Raw genomic sequence first — 16,272 nt, 5'->3', positions numbered from 1 at the left:
AGAAATATCTTGTTAATTAAAATTTCATGCGATATTCTGATTGATATGCTGTAGTGGAAATAACTGTGATATATCACTTTTAATTCTTGACAGAAAAATATTCATTGGAGGAATTAGTGGTGACAGATAAATGTAAGCATAAAAACACTATGAAATAAAGTAAATAATTTTTTAATAAAGCGGAATTAACAACACAACAGAGTAATAACTGAGATGATACCTGAGCACACCACGCCGGCATCTTCACCATGTCCACAGTTATTTTCTCCGAGGGTGGGATGCGTACAGTGTGTGAGAGCAGACTCTTGGCCCGTACACTTTACATTATCCAGCCATATTGGACCAGTGCCTCTTCCAAAGTGGGCACTTGTGAGAGCAGAAACTGCCTGACCGCAGCCGACCTGTCTACATACCACCTCGGCATTGCTTATTTCCCATTCATCATCACACACAGTTCCCCACTGGCCTTTATATAGGATCTCCACTCTACCAGAGCATTCACCTAAGCCACCGACCAACCGGAGCGGTGCTGCATATGACAACAGAAATTAAATGAGTCCTAAAAGTTTATTTGGTTTTAAACCTACTTATCTGTAATAATACTCGTAGTTTTTCTTTTGAAATCACAATGTAAATACATTTCTCATTGTATTTTAAAAGTACTGCTTTTCCCACCATCATATCAGAATCTAATTTCAACAGCAAAAAGGGGAAAATGGTTGACTTGTAGAAAATTAATGATGTGTAATATGACTCGTTTGTTCTAGATGTCACTTTTGTCATGCAAATGAAACATTAAAGCAACAGTTTGACATTTTGGGAAATACTCTAATTTGTTTTCTTGCTGAGCGTTAGATTTAAAGATCAATATGTTGCAGTTTTGGTGTTGTCACTTCCTGTTTTATTTTGTAGTAGTCTCCTTCCCTTGTGTGTCTTGTGTTTTTACTTCCTGTCTGTGTTTTCCCTCCAGTTTTGATTGTTGGTCCTCCCTTGATTGTTTGCACCTGTGTCTCGTTGTCTCACCTCCCCTTGGGTATTTAGTCTGGGTCTTTTCTTTGTTCTGTGTCGGATCATTGTTGTACACATGGTGTTGTTCCTTGCCGAGCCTTTGTTTGTGAGTTTATCTTGGATTCTTTGTTCTCCGGTGGACCTTGTTTGGATTTTTGGATTTTGGATTTTGTCTGCTCATTACCTGTCTGCTCACCTCTGCCTGTTCTTGCCTGCATTCCACCCAACAATAAACACGGTAGTCATCCGGCAAGACCGCTTCCTTGTCATCTGCTTTTGGGTCCACATACTTCTCTATTTAGCACCTCTCCTTACAACACAATACCTCTTTCACGTCTGTACAATAAATGCAACTAGAGCCAGCCGCCAGTTAATGCAACCGCAAGGGGGCACAAGCCAGTGTCTTCTTGTGCCAGTCCCAAGTCTGAATAAATGCAGAGGGTTGTGTCAGGAAGGGCATCCTACATAAAACACATGCCAAATTAAAAAGGCGAATCATGAAAATGACTTCCATACCGGATTGGTCGGGGCCCGGGTTAACAACAACTCCCACCGGTGCTGTTGACCTACAGGGTACCGGTGGAAATTGGATTACTGTTGGTCAAAGACGAAGAAGGAGAGGAGGAAGGTGTGTTCGTAGGCAGAGAGAGAAGAGGAAAGCTAAGAATGTAGGACTGACAGTAGGGACTTTGAATGTTGGGACTATGACAGGAAAGGCTAGAGAGTTGATTGACATGATGCAGAGAAGGAAGGTGGACATACTGTGTGTCCAGGAGACCAGGTGGAAAGGTAGCAAGGCTAGAAGCTTAGGAGCAGGGTTCAAGTTGTTCTACCATGGGTCAGATAGGAAGAGAAACGGAGTAGGAGTTATCCTGAAAGAGGAGTTTGTGAGGAATGTTCTAGAGGTGAAAAGAGTATCAGACAGGTTGATGAGTCTGAAGCTGGAAATTGAAGGGGTGATGTTCAATGTTGTCAGTGGTTATGCCCCACAGGTAGGATGTGAGTTAGAAGAGAAGGAGAAATTCTGGAGTGAGTTAGATGAAGTGATGCAGAGCATCCCCAGAGGTGAGAGAGTGGTGATTGGTGCAGATTTCAATGGGCATGTAGGTGAAGGGAACAGAGGTGATGAGAATGTGATGGGCAGGTTTGGTTTTCAGGACAGGAACGCAGAAGGACAGATGGTGGTAGACTTTGCAAAGAGGATGGAAATGGCTGTAGTGAACACTTTCTTCCAGAAGAGGCAGGAACATAGGGTGACATATAAGAGCGGAGGTAGAAGCACTCAGGTGGACTACATCTTGTGTAGACGTTGTAATCTGAAAGAGACCAGTGACTGTAAAGTAGTGGTAGGGGAGAGTGTAGCCAGACAACACAGGATGGTAGTGTGTAAAATGACTCTGGTGGTGAGGAAAATGAAGAGGACAAAGGCAGAGCAGAGGACGAAGTGGTGGAAGTTGAAAAAGGAAGAATGTCGTGTAGTTTTCAGGGAGGAGCTGAGACAGACTCTGGGTGGTCAGGAAGTGCTCCCAGATGACTGGACCACTACAGCTAATGTGATCCGGGAGACAGGTAGGAGGGTACTCGGTGTGTCATCTGGAAAGAGGAAAGCGGACAAGGAGACTTGGTGGTGGAACGAGGAAGTGCAGGAGTGTATACAGAGAAAGAGGTTAGCTAAGAAAAAGTGGGACACTGAGAGGACTGAAGAGAGTAGACAGGAGTACAGGGAGATGCAGTGTAAGGTGAAGGTAGAGGTGGCAAAGGCCAAACAAAGAGCATATGAGGACTTGTATGCTAGGTTGGACACTAAAGAGGGAGAGGTGGATTTGTACAGGTTGGCCAGACAAAGAGATAGAGATGGGAAGGATGTGCAGCAGGTTAGGGTGATTAAAGATAAGGATGGAAATGTATTGACAGGTGCCAGGAGTGTGATGGGAAGATGGAAGGAGTACTTTGAAGAGTTGATGAATGAGGAAAATGAAAGGGAACGAAGAATAGAAGAAGTGACTGGTGTGGAGCAGGAAGTAGCAAAGATTAGCAAGAGTGAAGTGAGGAGGATGTTGAAGAGGATGAAGAGTGGAAAGGCAGTTGGTCCTGATGACATACCTGTGGAGGTATGGAAGTGTCTAGGTGGTGGCAGTAGAGTTTCTGACTAGTTTGTTTAACAAGATCTTGGAGAGTGAGAGGATGCCCGAGGAATGGAGGAGAAGTTTACTGGTGCCAATTTTTAAGAACAAGGGAGATGTGCAGGGCTGTGGCAACTACAGAGGAATAAAGCTGACGAGCCATACAATGAAGTTGTGGGAAAGAGTAGTGGAAGCTAGGCTAAGGGCAGAGGTGAGCATTTGTGAGCAGCAATATGGTTTCATGCCTAGAAAGAGTACAACAGATGCAGTATTTGCTTTGAGGATGCTGATGGAGAAGTACAGAGAAGGTCATAGGGAGTTGCATTGTGTCTTCGTAGATTTAGAGAAAGCGTATGACAGGGTGCCGAGAGAGGAACTGTGGTATTGTATGAGGAAGTCTGGAGTGGCAGAGAAGTATGTTAGAGTGGTGCAGGACATGTATGAGAGCTGTAAGACCGTGGTGAGGTGTGCTGTAGGTGTGAGAGAGGAGTTCAAGGTGGAGGTGGGTTTGCATCAAGGATAGGCTCTGAGCCCCTTCTTGTTTGCTCTGGTGATGGACAGGCTGACAGATGAGGTTAGACAGGAATCTCCATGGACTATGATGTTTGCGGATGACATTGTGATTTGTAGTGAGAGCAGGGAGCAGGTGGAGGAAAATCTAGAGAGATGGAAGTCTGCTCTGAAAAACAGAGGAATGAAGCTTAGCCACAGTTAGACAGAATACATGTGTGTCAATGAGAGGGACCCAGGTGGGACGGTGAGGTTACAGGGAGCAGAGGTGAAGAAGGTGCAGGACTTTAAGTACTTATGGTCAACTGTTCAGAGCAATGGAGACTGTGGAAAAGAGACGGGTGGAGAAAAGTGTCAGGTGTGTTGTGTGATAAGAGTATCAGCAAGAATGAAAGGAAAGGTGTTCAAGACGGTGGTGAGACCAGCGATGTTGTACAGCTTAGAGACAGTGGCACTGAAGAAAAGACAAGAGGCAGAGCTGGAGGTAGCAGAGCTTAAGATGTTGAGGTTCTCTTTGGGAGTGACGAGGATGGACAGGATCAGGAATGAGTACATCAGAGGGACAGCTCATGTTAGATGTTTCGGAGATAAAGTCAGAGAGGCCAGATCGAGGTGGTTTGGACATGTTCAGAGGAGAGACTGTGAATATATTAGTAGAAGGATGCTGAGGTTGGAGCTGCCAGGCAGGAGGTCTAGAGGAAGACCAAAGAGGAGATTTATGGATGTAGTGAGAGAGGACATGAAGTTAATTGGTGTGAGTGAAGAGGATGCAGAGGACAGGGTTAGATGGAGGCACATGATTCGCTGTGGCGACCCCTGAAAGGGAACAGCCGAAAGGAAAAGAAGAAGAGCCAGCTGTCAGTTAGCTTAGCTTAGCATAAAGACTGGAAACGGGGGGAAAGCTAGCCTGGCTCTGTCTGAAATTAACAAAACCTGCCTACCAGCAACTCTAAAGCTCACTAATTAGCACTTTATATCTGATTTATGATTAATTTAGGGTAGCTGTTTCACCATTTTTAGTCTTTATGCTAAGCTAAGCCAACCAGCGCCTGGCTGCACCTGCTTATGTACCGTAGAGAAGTGAGAGTGGTATCAATCTTCTCATCTAACGCTTAACAAAGCAAATTAGTGTATTTTCTAAAATGTTGAACTACTCCTTTAAGCATTTTGCACTTGATTGAATAAGTAATTCTAATAATTTCCCATGCCACTGTTTTTACTTGGTGTGTGTAAACAGAATACAATTCTGAAACAAATGCTGATGATGTTATATTATTTGTCCAACTACATGTGACAATTTTGAACACATCATTTAAAAATCTTTACCTGCACAGAGAGCACCAGCATCATGTTCATGCCCACACGTTGCTCTTCTGAAACCTTTGAGTGAGCATTGTTGAAGAGATGCCACATTGTCAAAACATGAATCGCTAGCCTCCACTACTAATCCACTGCCTTGGCCAAAATGGGCACCGCCATAAGCGTTCACTGCATGTCCGCATTCCAGCTGCTCACACACCACCTCAGCTTTACTCAGGGTCCAGTCTGTGTCACACACCGTTTGCCACACCTCGCCATGACGGACCTCTACTCTGCCAGAGCACTCATCCTTACCATCAGCCAACCGAACTTCCAAACTTTCTGTGAAGTCAAGTAAACTAAAATGATCATATGGTATCAGACATTTCAAAGTAATTTTAATGTAGTCAAAGATATGGCAGATAATGAAAGTCAAAGAAAAGCTTAGAATAGACCTAAGATAATGCAATAAATAGGAGCGATACAACTGAAGAACAACAAACAAGACTATTATCTTTTGTCATTTCTGTATGTGCTTTTTCTTACCTGTGCAGACAACACCAGCAACTGAGTTAGTGTTGCAAGTTTTGTCTATAAATGTTTTTTGTGGACACTGAGTCAGTGTTGACTCCAGTCCATTGCATTCAATTTGATCAATCCAGGTCCGTCCTGTGCCATGACCATACTCGGCCATGGTGGTAATCTTATGAGCCCTCCCGCAGTCCAGCTGTCTGCACACCACCGCTGCATCCTTCACATCCCAGGATTCACCACACACAGTCCGCCACTGGCCTTGGTCATAGAACTCCACTCTTCCAACACATCGACTGCGCCCATCGGCCAACTTCACATTGCCTGGAAATGACAGCTGTTGTATGAATGTACAGTACACTCAGTCCAACTTGAGTGTTTGTTTTTATTTGTATACTTTTTGGGTCAAAATCGTAATAAGTATTTTTTGTTTTTTTTCTGCCGTGAGAGCGCCCCTTACATTCTCTGGAGGCAGAAATGTTTGGTACAATGTGTGTACTGTAATTTGATTGGTGCAATAACTGAGTGAGCAAGCATAAAATATAGTTTGTAATATCATTTCAATTCCAACTGAAACACAGGCAGTTAACTAGCTGGGGGGGCAACATTGTTAGTCATTACTTAGTCCCATCTATGATTTTAGCACTCGTTATTCCATGAGTACATTAGTTACTCCGTGTCATGATTTGAATTACGAGGTAACGTAAAGAGTAATGAGGTTATATTATCACCATATCTGGACCCATAAAAGAGAGACAGTTAACGCTTGCTAGGCCCCCCTCCTTTCAGAGCCTGAGTCAGTAGGCGTTAAAGTGGTCATTTTATGCTCATGTTCACGTTCATAATTTTATTTTGTGGTTAAACCAAAAAAAAAAAAACATTTTCAAAAAACATCATATTTTTGCTAACTATGGCTTCGGTTCAGCCGTACATGTTGCAACAACCCTAACCAGCTTCACAACCGAGACTAGAGCAAGACTTTTCAGAGTGGTAAGTTATTCATTTGTAACTAATTTATCTTTCATACGTAACGTTCTAACTGTGCACTGTCTCTACATCACAGTAACAACTTAATATCCATTGGCTGTCTGGAGGGTATCTAACATTAATTTAATTTCATATTTAGGTGTACTTGTGGAAACTGTTCAATTGGTGCATTATGTTGCTGTTGAGATCATATCTCATTATGCATTAAGTGAGGGGAATTCAAATTTCAGTTCAGCTTTGTCTTACCTGAACATTCGACAGATGCCTCTTCAATATGATCGTGGCTGGTCCTGACATATTCTGTCAGTGTGCACTGTGTGAGAGAGCGCTCTCCACCGCTACAGGTGATCTTATATCCTCTCAGTGCTCCGCTTTGACCAAATGATCCTGACACCTTGACAGGATCTCCACAATTCATCTCTCTGCACACCACTACAGCTTCATTCATTCCCCAGTCAACATTATATGCTGGTGACCATCGGCCACCATGGTGGACCTCCACCCTGCCTGAGCACTGGTCAGCCCCATTCATTAGTCTAATGGTAGCTGGAAAACAAAGGAAAGAGAATCAGCAATTAGTTAGTTGGTTTTTGGACACCTTTGAAAGAAATATCTGGTTAATTCAAATTGTATGCGATATTCTGATTGATATACTGTAGTGGAAATAACTGTGATATAACAGTTTAATTCTTGACAGAAAAATATTCATTGGAGGAATTAGTGGCGACAGATAAATGTAAGCATAAAAACACTGTAAAATAAAGTAAATAACTTTCTAATAATGCGGAATGAACAAAACAACAGAGTAATAACTGAGTTGATACCTGAGCACACCACGCCGGCATCTTTATCATGTCCACAGTTATTTTCTCCGAGGGTGGGATGTTGGCAGTGCAAAAGGGACGTTTCATTACCGATGCAGTTGACATCATCCAGCCAGATGTCTCCTTGGCCTTGACCAAAGACGGCACCAGATTTGACTGTCAGAGCTGGCCCACAGTCCATGGCTCTGCACACCACCTGAGCATCTCTGATGTCCCAGTCATCATCACAAACTGTTCCCCACTGGCCGTCATGCAGAACCTCCACTCTACCAGAACATCGGTCAGTGCCATTGACAAGCCTTATCAATGGATTACCTGAGGACAGGTCCGGTCATGTTAAAAGTACTCACAAAGTAACGTCAAATCATGAAATATTGGGGTTTCTATGGACTGTCAAATGTACTCTCGCAGCATATTAGTATTTTAGCAAAGATAGTGTTCTCCTGAGGCATTTACGTTTGGTACCGACTGACAATGTGTGTACTGTAATTTGATTGGTGCAATAACTGTGTGAGCAGGCATAAAATATAGTTTGTAAATATCGCTTCAATTCCAACTGCAACACGGGCAGTTAACCAGCTGGGGGGGTCAACATTATTAGTCATTGCTTAGTTCCATCTGTGGTTTGAGCACTCCTTACGTTATTCTGTGACTGTTAGTTACTCTGTTTCATGATTTTTATCACGAGGTAATGTACGGAGTAATGAAGTTACTGGACTACTCATTGTTTTGACCTTTGACAGTATGGTCATTTGTCATATTGTCACCATATTTTGACCCATAAAAGCGAGACAGTTAATGCTTGCTAGGCCCCCCTCCTTTCGGAACCTGAGCCAGTAGACGTTAAAATAACATGAATGAAAAGTAACACCAAGTGGGAATCAATGCCAACATTAGCAAGCTAGCTTAACTGGCCTAGCTTCCACTTTCCAAGTGATGTACAAACTGAACAGCATGATGACGAATGTTGTAAAGGTACGAATGTCTTAACGGTACATAATCAGCACCAAGTGGGCTTGTTGAAAGGGGGAGGATCTTGTATCTCAGTTCCTAGGCTACATAGCAGGCCTGAAGCTTGTTAGTTGCTGTTTCCACATGTATGTCCAAAAATGGTTTACTCTTCTTTTGAAAAATGGAAAAATATGCAAAATAGCTGGAGTATCATTGTAGTTTATATCTCATTATGCAATAAGTGAGGGGAATTCAAATTTCAGTTCAGCTTTGTCTTACCTGAACATTCGACAGATGCCTCTTCAATATGATCGTGGCTGTTCCTGACATATTCTGTCAGTGTGCACTGTGTGAGAGAGCGCTCTCCACCGCTACAGGTGATCTTATATCCTCTCAGTGCTCCGCCTTGACCAAATGATCCTGACACCTTGACAGGATCTCCACAATTCATCTCTCTGCACACCACTACAGCTTCATTCATTCCCCAGTCAACATTATATGCTGGTGACCATCGGCCACCATGGTGGACCTCCACCCTGCCTGAGCACTGGTCAGTCCCATTCATTAGTCTAATGGTAGCTGGAAAGCAAAGGAAAGAGAATCAGCAATTAGTTAGTTGGTGTTTGGACACGTTTGAAAGAAATATCTTGTTAATTAAAATTTCATGCGATATTCTGATTGATATGCTGTAGTGGAAATACCTGTGATATATCACTTTTAATTCTTGACAGAAAAATATTCATTGGAGGAATTAGTGGTGACAGATATATGTAAGCATAAAAACACTATGAAATAAAGTAAATAATTTTCTAATAAAGCGGAATTAACAACACAACAGAGTAATAACTGAGATGATACCTGAGCACACCACGCCGGCATCTTCACCATGTCCACAGTTATTTTCTCCGAGGGTGGGATGCGTACAGTGTGTGAGAGCAGACTCTTGGCCTGTACACTTTACATTATCCAGCCATATTGGACCAGTGCCTCTTCCAAAGTGGGCACTTGTGGGAGCAGAAACTGCCTGACCGCAGCCGACCTGTCTACATACCACCTCGGCATTGCTCATTTCCCATTCATCATCACACACAGTTCCCCACTGGCCTTTATATAGGATCTCCACTCTACCAGAGCATTCACCTAAGCCATCGACCAACCGGAGCGGTGCTGCATATGACAACAGAAATTAAGTGAGTCCTAAAAGTTTATTTGGATTTAAACCTACTTATCTGTAATAATACTCGTAGTTTTTCTGTTGAAATCACAATGTAAATACATTTCTCATTGTATTTTAAAAGTATTGCTTTTCCCACCATCATATCAGAATCTAATTTCAACAGCAAAAAGGGGAAAATGGTTGACTTGTAGAAAATTAATGACGTGTAATATGACTCATTTGTTCTAGATGTCACTTTTGTCAAGCAAATGAAACATTAAAGCAACAGTTTGACATTTTGGGAAATACTCTAATTTGTTTTCTTGCTAGATTTAATGATCGATACCTCTTTCATGTCTGTACAATAAATGCAACTAGAGCCAGCTGCCAGTTAGCTTAGCTTAGCATTAAGACTGGAAACGGGGGAAAAGCTAGCCTGGCTCTGTTTGAAATTAACAAAACCTGCCTACCAGCAACTCTAAAGCTCACTAATTAGCACTTTATATCTGATTTATGATTAATTTAGGGTAGCTGTTTCACTATTTTTAGTCTTTATGCTAAGCTAAGCCAACCAGCGCCTCGCTGCACCTGCTTATGTACCTTACAGAAGTGAGAATGGTATCAATCTTCTCATCTAACACTTAACAAAGCAAATTAGTGTATTTTCTAAAATGTTGAACTACTCCTTTAAGCATTTTGCACTTGATTGAATAAGTAAATATAATAATTTCCCATGCCACTGTTTTTACTTGGTGTGTGTAAACAGAATACATTTGTGAAACAAACGCTGATGATGTTATATTATTTGTCCAACACATTTAAAAATCTTTACCTGCACAGAGAGCACCAGCATCATGTTCATGCCCACATGTTGCTCTTCTGAAACCTTTGAGCAAGCATTGCTGAAGAGATGTCACATTGTCAAAACATGAATCGCTAGCCTCCACTACTAATCCACTGCCTTGGCCAAAATGGGCACCGCCATAAGCGTTCACTGCATGTCCGCATTCCAGCTGCTCACACACCACCTCAGCTTTACTCAGGGTCCAGTCTGTGTCACACACCGTTTGCCACACCTCGCCATGACGGACCTCTACTCTGCCAGAGCACTCATCCTTACCATCAGCCAACCGAACTTCCAAACTTTCTGTGAAGTCAAGTAAACTAAAATGATCATATGGTATCAGACATTTCAAAGTTATTTAATGTAGTCAAAGATATGGCAGATAAATGAAAGTCAAAGAAAAAGTGAAGTACTTTATTGTTCCCTACATTGCACACAGTTCATATCAGGAACACAACACCTTTACCAATAAGGACACAAGAACCTGTGACGTGTTGATAAAATTTCAACAGAATTGCAGAATTGTGCAAATATAATGAACACTAATTGCAAGACAATTTACCTGCTTCAGTTCTATTAATTTAGTCAAGCATAGCTTTAATATGGCGTCAATAAGCTGTGACAACCCCTGCCCTTCCCTTCCAATCTGTTTGTTATCTGCTTGTTTTTCAAATATCTGATGGGTGACAGGGGATCATCAGTGCTGAATGGGAATACCTGGGCCCAGTGTTCCCAGTCTATTTAAGCCTGGCTGCAGCACAGCTGCTGGTCTCTCTGTCTGCTGCAGCTCTCGCTTCTTTCTCCCTTTCTCCCTTACTCTCTACTTATCTTCCTCTCTTCAGGCACCCGTTTGTTTGGTTTATTATGCTGTCTTATTCTTATACCTTGTTTTGCACCTTACAACACCCCCACACCCATCACTCATGCACACTTAGACCACTGACTATACTGATATCCACACTTCACATCTTGATAATCCTTAATTGGCCCTTTAATTGACTTAATTTGGTTCAGTTTGGTTTAATAAAATACTTTTTTGTTAAAATTGCATTAAAAATGTATTATGGTATGTCTATAGTTTGTTGTGGCATAAGAGCCAGGTCAAAACAAGGCAGAGTGAGACAATCTAATTTTTTCTTTCTTTTCTTTCACATGATAGATTGAGTGATGATGAATTTAGTCATGAGCTGAATGAGGACACTGAATGGCACACTGAGCGCAAAGAAAAGGTTTGAGTTTGAAAAGGTCATTCTTGATTCTTAAACAATTTAAATATTTGGAAAGCAAAGGAAAGCCAATCAGCAAGCAAGTTGGTGTTTGAACACATTTGAAAGAAATATCTGGTTAATTCAAATTGTATGATATTATATTCTGATTGATATACTGTAGTGGAAATAATTGTGATATAACACTTTTAATTCTTGACAATAATCAGAAAAATATTAATTGGAGACATTAGTTGCGACAGATAAATGTAAGCATAAAAACACTGTAAAATAAAGTAAATAACTTTCTAATAAAGAGGAATGAACAACACAACAGAGTAATAACTGAGATGATACCTGAGCACACCACGCCGGCATCTTCACCATGTCCACAGTTATTTTCTCCGAGGGTGGGATGTTGGCAGTGCAAAAGGGACGTTTCATTACCGATGCAGTTGACATCATCCAGCCAGATGTCTCCTTGGCCTTGACCAAAGACGGCACCAGATTTGACTGTCAGAGCTGGCCCACAGTCCATGGCTCTGCACACCACCTGAGCATCTCTGATGTCCCAGTCATCATCACAAACTGTTCCCCACTGGCCGTCATGCAGAACCTCCACTCTACCAGAACATCGGTCAGTGCCATTGACAAGCCTTATCAATGGATTACCTGAGGACAGGTCCGGTCATGTTAAAAGTACTCACAAAGTAACGTCAAATCATGAAATATTAGTGTGAGTTATCAGATGGCGGTGGGATAGTGGGGGGGATGCTGTCGTGCCCTGACAAAAATAGCTATTGTTAACTTAGCTGGCTCGCAGCCAACAGGTGCGCACATGCCCCTTGGATCGGGGTGTGGATTGCCAGGTTGCGGAAATGTGGTTGGATGTGCTTTATAGATGATCTGGCAACTTAGGTGCAGTCAGACAATCATCCATAACTTGCATCCGTGTAATGCATAGGTGTCAAACTCTGGTGCTAAATGACAATGCTAAATGACTACTAGAGCTGGCCCGCTGGTATTATACAGCTCATACGAAAAATTAACCTATCATAACTACATGCTGTTAGCACATATGCTAGCCACGAAGCATCGCTACCACTAACTCATCCTAACCCTATTAACTTGGCCTTAACTGTAAAGTTTTGTTGAATATTGGACAGTCCAAATAAATACATTTAATGGAATATTGCAGCCATTTAACATTTTTCACCCATTATAAATATATAGTTTGAAAAAAGATTTGGAGCAAGCACATTCAGAAAATATATTATTGTAAGACAGTGTGGAATAAGATAATTTTTACAACCTTAAAGCTATATTAAGAAAATGGGAAAACTGTATGTTAAAGAAATAGATTTTGGGAAATACATTTTTGCTTTCTGGCGGAGAGTTAGATGAGAAGATTGAGACAACTCTCATGTCTGTCTGTCTGCTAAATTAAAGGCTGTAGCCAGCAGACGTTAGCTTAGCATAAAAAACTGGAAATGGGGGAACAGCTAACCAACCTCTGTCCAACGTTAAAAAAATCTGCCTACAAGCAACTCTAAATCTCACAGATTAACACAATCTCAGTAGGCATGTGTAAAAATAACCATTCGCCATTTTACGGGCTGTTATGTGCTGTACTAGTATGGAAGTTACTGCTCAACGAAAAATATAGATTCAGTTTGTACGCTAATTAAGAATCTAGAACCAGAGGCACCTGAAGTTAGCTTAGCATAAAGACTGGACAGATAGTCTGTAACAAAAATCTCCATGTTATATCTTGTTTGCTTAATCCGTACAAAAAAAGTGCAGAGTTAAGCTAACCGGCTGTTGGCGGTGCCTATATATTTATCGTACAGACACCAGAGTGGTGTCAATTTTCTCATCTAACTCTCAGAATGAGAGCGAATATTATGGAAGTTTTTTTGGCCTCTTTAATCAAATGGAAATGCATTTTGCAATTGGCAGTTCAATATGCAAAGTGGCAATGCAGTCCTCAATTCAGTTTGAATAATTTTGATTAAAAATTAAAATGAAAGCTCAATCAATTGCATGTCGTATTGCCGTGTTTTTGCCATTCATTTTGGCATTGGCAACTCTATGTGCCAGCAAAACAGCGCCCCCAGTCTATTGCATTTACAATTACTTGTCTACACGCTTTTTTGGTGTCAAAATTCAAATGGAAATGAAATCTGTCAGTCCTCTCATCAAGGCGGGTCTTCAGTTCGAACGTCACTTCCTCTTTCAGTGATTGGGTAACAGCTGACACTGCCATGCTTCGACCACGCCTACACTGTTCTTCTTGATTAGTAAATTGTATTATGAAGTCAGTTAAACATTAGTTTATTACAGTAGGTAACTTAGCCAGTTAGCTAAGTTTACTGCTGGTTGCTCACAAAGCTAGCAACAACAGCGATGGGTACTCTCTGTCTGGTAGACAGATAGTAGTTATCAAGCTTGTTGATGTTTCCTGTTATATTGATCTTAATATGCAGCATTGATGTAATTGGATAAGTTGCCAAATATTCATTTCTTTATGTGTGCTGATCAAGTTTACACTTAAAAATACTGTGAATTTCTCAGCAAAACATAGACTGAAGTAATAACTAGCTACCATAACAGAAAATCCCAAGGCTTTCATATGAACAGAAGTTATGCTAGACGGTGTAGAAGTTATGCTAGAAATATTTGTCATAATTCCTATTTTCATTGCAGTTCACCTGCAAGATGTGGTGCTTTGTTGGTTGAAATGATTATCTACAACACACTAGAATGTAAAGACATAATACAAAACGATTTTTTTGTGTGCAGTACAATTTTCTTTAGGTGAGGAAACCAGGCTGAATCAGTGGGTGTTGAACATGAGGAGAAAGAAGTGGACTCCCTCTGGCACTTCCTCCTCTCACTTCACTCTGCAGCGAGCACTCTGAGGAAGATTAGCTCATCACAGGTAGATTTATCAATCTGATGCCTGTGCTCATGTAATAAGAAAGAAGACTTACTTTTTAATCAATTCATAAAAGAGTTAAGAATCACTATAAAGGAATGCTGAAGAAATGTGAGAATTGTGTCAGAAATATATTTTTAAATGGCACTCCACCAGTTTTACATATCAAGTTCAGTTTACTCGTCATGAGGTGTACCACTCAGCTTGTGAAAACAACTTTATAATGTTTTCTGTGGCCCTGAATGGAGCTTTCCAAAGTCTAAAAAACTAACCCTGATGATGTAATCAGGGGGGTCTAATGAAAAACACTACTGAGTTGCAAAATGGGAAATGTAGTATCCAGGGTTTTTAAAGCTTGACCCAAACCACGGACTAAAAGTCAGGATATCTCAGCCGATGCTACTTTGATTTTGACCATTCCTTTTTTAATCTGTCCCCCAACTTTATGGAAGTGCAATACTAAATCGCCGGATCACCCCTTTAATTTTTTGAAATACCACTCTACACTCAACACTTCTATCATAGCAAAGCATAAACACTCATGTTGCTTTGTTTTGAACTAAGATGTAGAACAAAGGTGACATGAGGCGGAAGCATGTGCACTGTGACTTTTTACCAAACATTCAGACATGATCAATATTAGGTCAGCTGGTGACTGGGAAGTTTTGGTTTATCACTCATCTACCTTCTGGACTTTGCACTTTACATTTGCAGCAGCATGTCATGTGCTGACTTTGCTATTGTGCTTGTGCTGCAACTGCATTCCCACCACAGGTAGCAATCATCTTAAAGAAGACAACAGATTGTTAACTAACAATACAATCTCTAGGTTTTGAACACAAGATGCAATAATACGATCACAGCTGTATTTCCAAATTTCTCTTGACAGTTTCACATTTCTGGTTTTGATAAATTGAGGAAGGTACTTGCAATGCAGACATTTATGATGCTTGATTTTATGTGTAAAAAGGACAATTTACCTTTTTAAATTTCCCCCCGTTTCCAGTCTTCGTGCTAAGCTAAGCTAAGCAGCTGCAGCCTTACATTTAACAGACAATCAGAGTGTCAATCTTTTCTACTCTCCGCGAAAAAGCAAATAAGCATATTTCCCAAAATTTACTACTATTCCTTTAATAAAGGTACAAAGTGTGCAATTTGATTAAGTGTCTAATTTAGTTGTATCCTACTGGTAATTCAATTTTGATTAAAACACAAGTGGGTAAAGCAAAGCAAACATAACTGAGATAAGTGATTGAACTCACTCTTACCTGAACAGACAACCCCAGCATCTTCACCATGGCCACAGTTATTTTCCCCAAGTGGACTGTGTGTGCACTTGAGAATGGAAGACTCATGACCAGTACATTGCACATCATCCAACCAGATCTCACCCTGTCCCTCTCCGAAAAAGGCCTCTTTTTTGGCCTCAAGAACTGCCCCACAGTTTAACTCTCGACACACAACGTCAGCATTGGCAGTGCTCCAGTGATCATCACAAACCGTCCCCCAGCTGTCTCTGTGGTAGATCTCCACCCTACCAGAGCATCGTGAAGGCCCGACCAGCTTAATTTTCTCACATTCTGGAAATGAAAAATTCAAGCACAACAGCTGTAGGTTGTGTCACCATGAACTGCAAAAAGTGCTCTGTCATTAGATCTGGGTGTAGAAATTTAAATATCGAAATAATATGAGGGGGCAACATAAATAGAACATACTGACCTGTTAGCAGTGATAGACTCAGTAGACCTACAACAGAAACATATACTAGATACTAGAAAAATGTCCTCATTAAGCCTGACAACCCAGAGATTTGTCATGAATATTTAAAACAATATTGTCCAATAAATACATATTTAGCAATCATTGCTGTAATTTGTCAAATTTATTATGAATCAG

General features: G+C 41.1%; 1 protein-coding gene across 1 annotated transcript in view; it reads right to left on the bottom strand.

Annotated features, from left to right (window-relative positions):
• The window catches only part of LOC122864727 (deleted in malignant brain tumors 1 protein-like), a 30,406-nt gene that overhangs the window by 13,618 nt on the left and 516 nt on the right, over positions 1-16,272 (bottom strand). Inside the window, 11 exon segments of the mRNA XM_044172346.1 lie at positions 221-529; positions 4,968-5,282; positions 5,487-5,795; positions 6,705-7,004; positions 7,283-7,597; positions 8,513-8,812; positions 9,092-9,400; positions 10,222-10,536; positions 11,796-12,110; positions 15,645-15,956; positions 16,096-16,122. Coding sequence (XP_044028281.1) covers positions 221-529; positions 4,968-5,282; positions 5,487-5,795; positions 6,705-7,004; positions 7,283-7,597; positions 8,513-8,812; positions 9,092-9,400; positions 10,222-10,536; positions 11,796-12,110; positions 15,645-15,956; positions 16,096-16,122 — 3,126 coding nt within the window.

The sequence above is a fragment of the Siniperca chuatsi genome, linkage group LG17 (genome assembly GCF_020085105.1).
Source record: "Siniperca chuatsi isolate FFG_IHB_CAS linkage group LG17, ASM2008510v1, whole genome shotgun sequence".
Lineage (NCBI taxonomy): Eukaryota > Metazoa > Chordata > Actinopteri > Centrarchiformes > Sinipercidae > Siniperca > Siniperca chuatsi.
The sequence above is the reverse complement of the archived record's forward strand: the minus strand, read 5'-3'. Positions and strand labels throughout refer to the sequence as shown.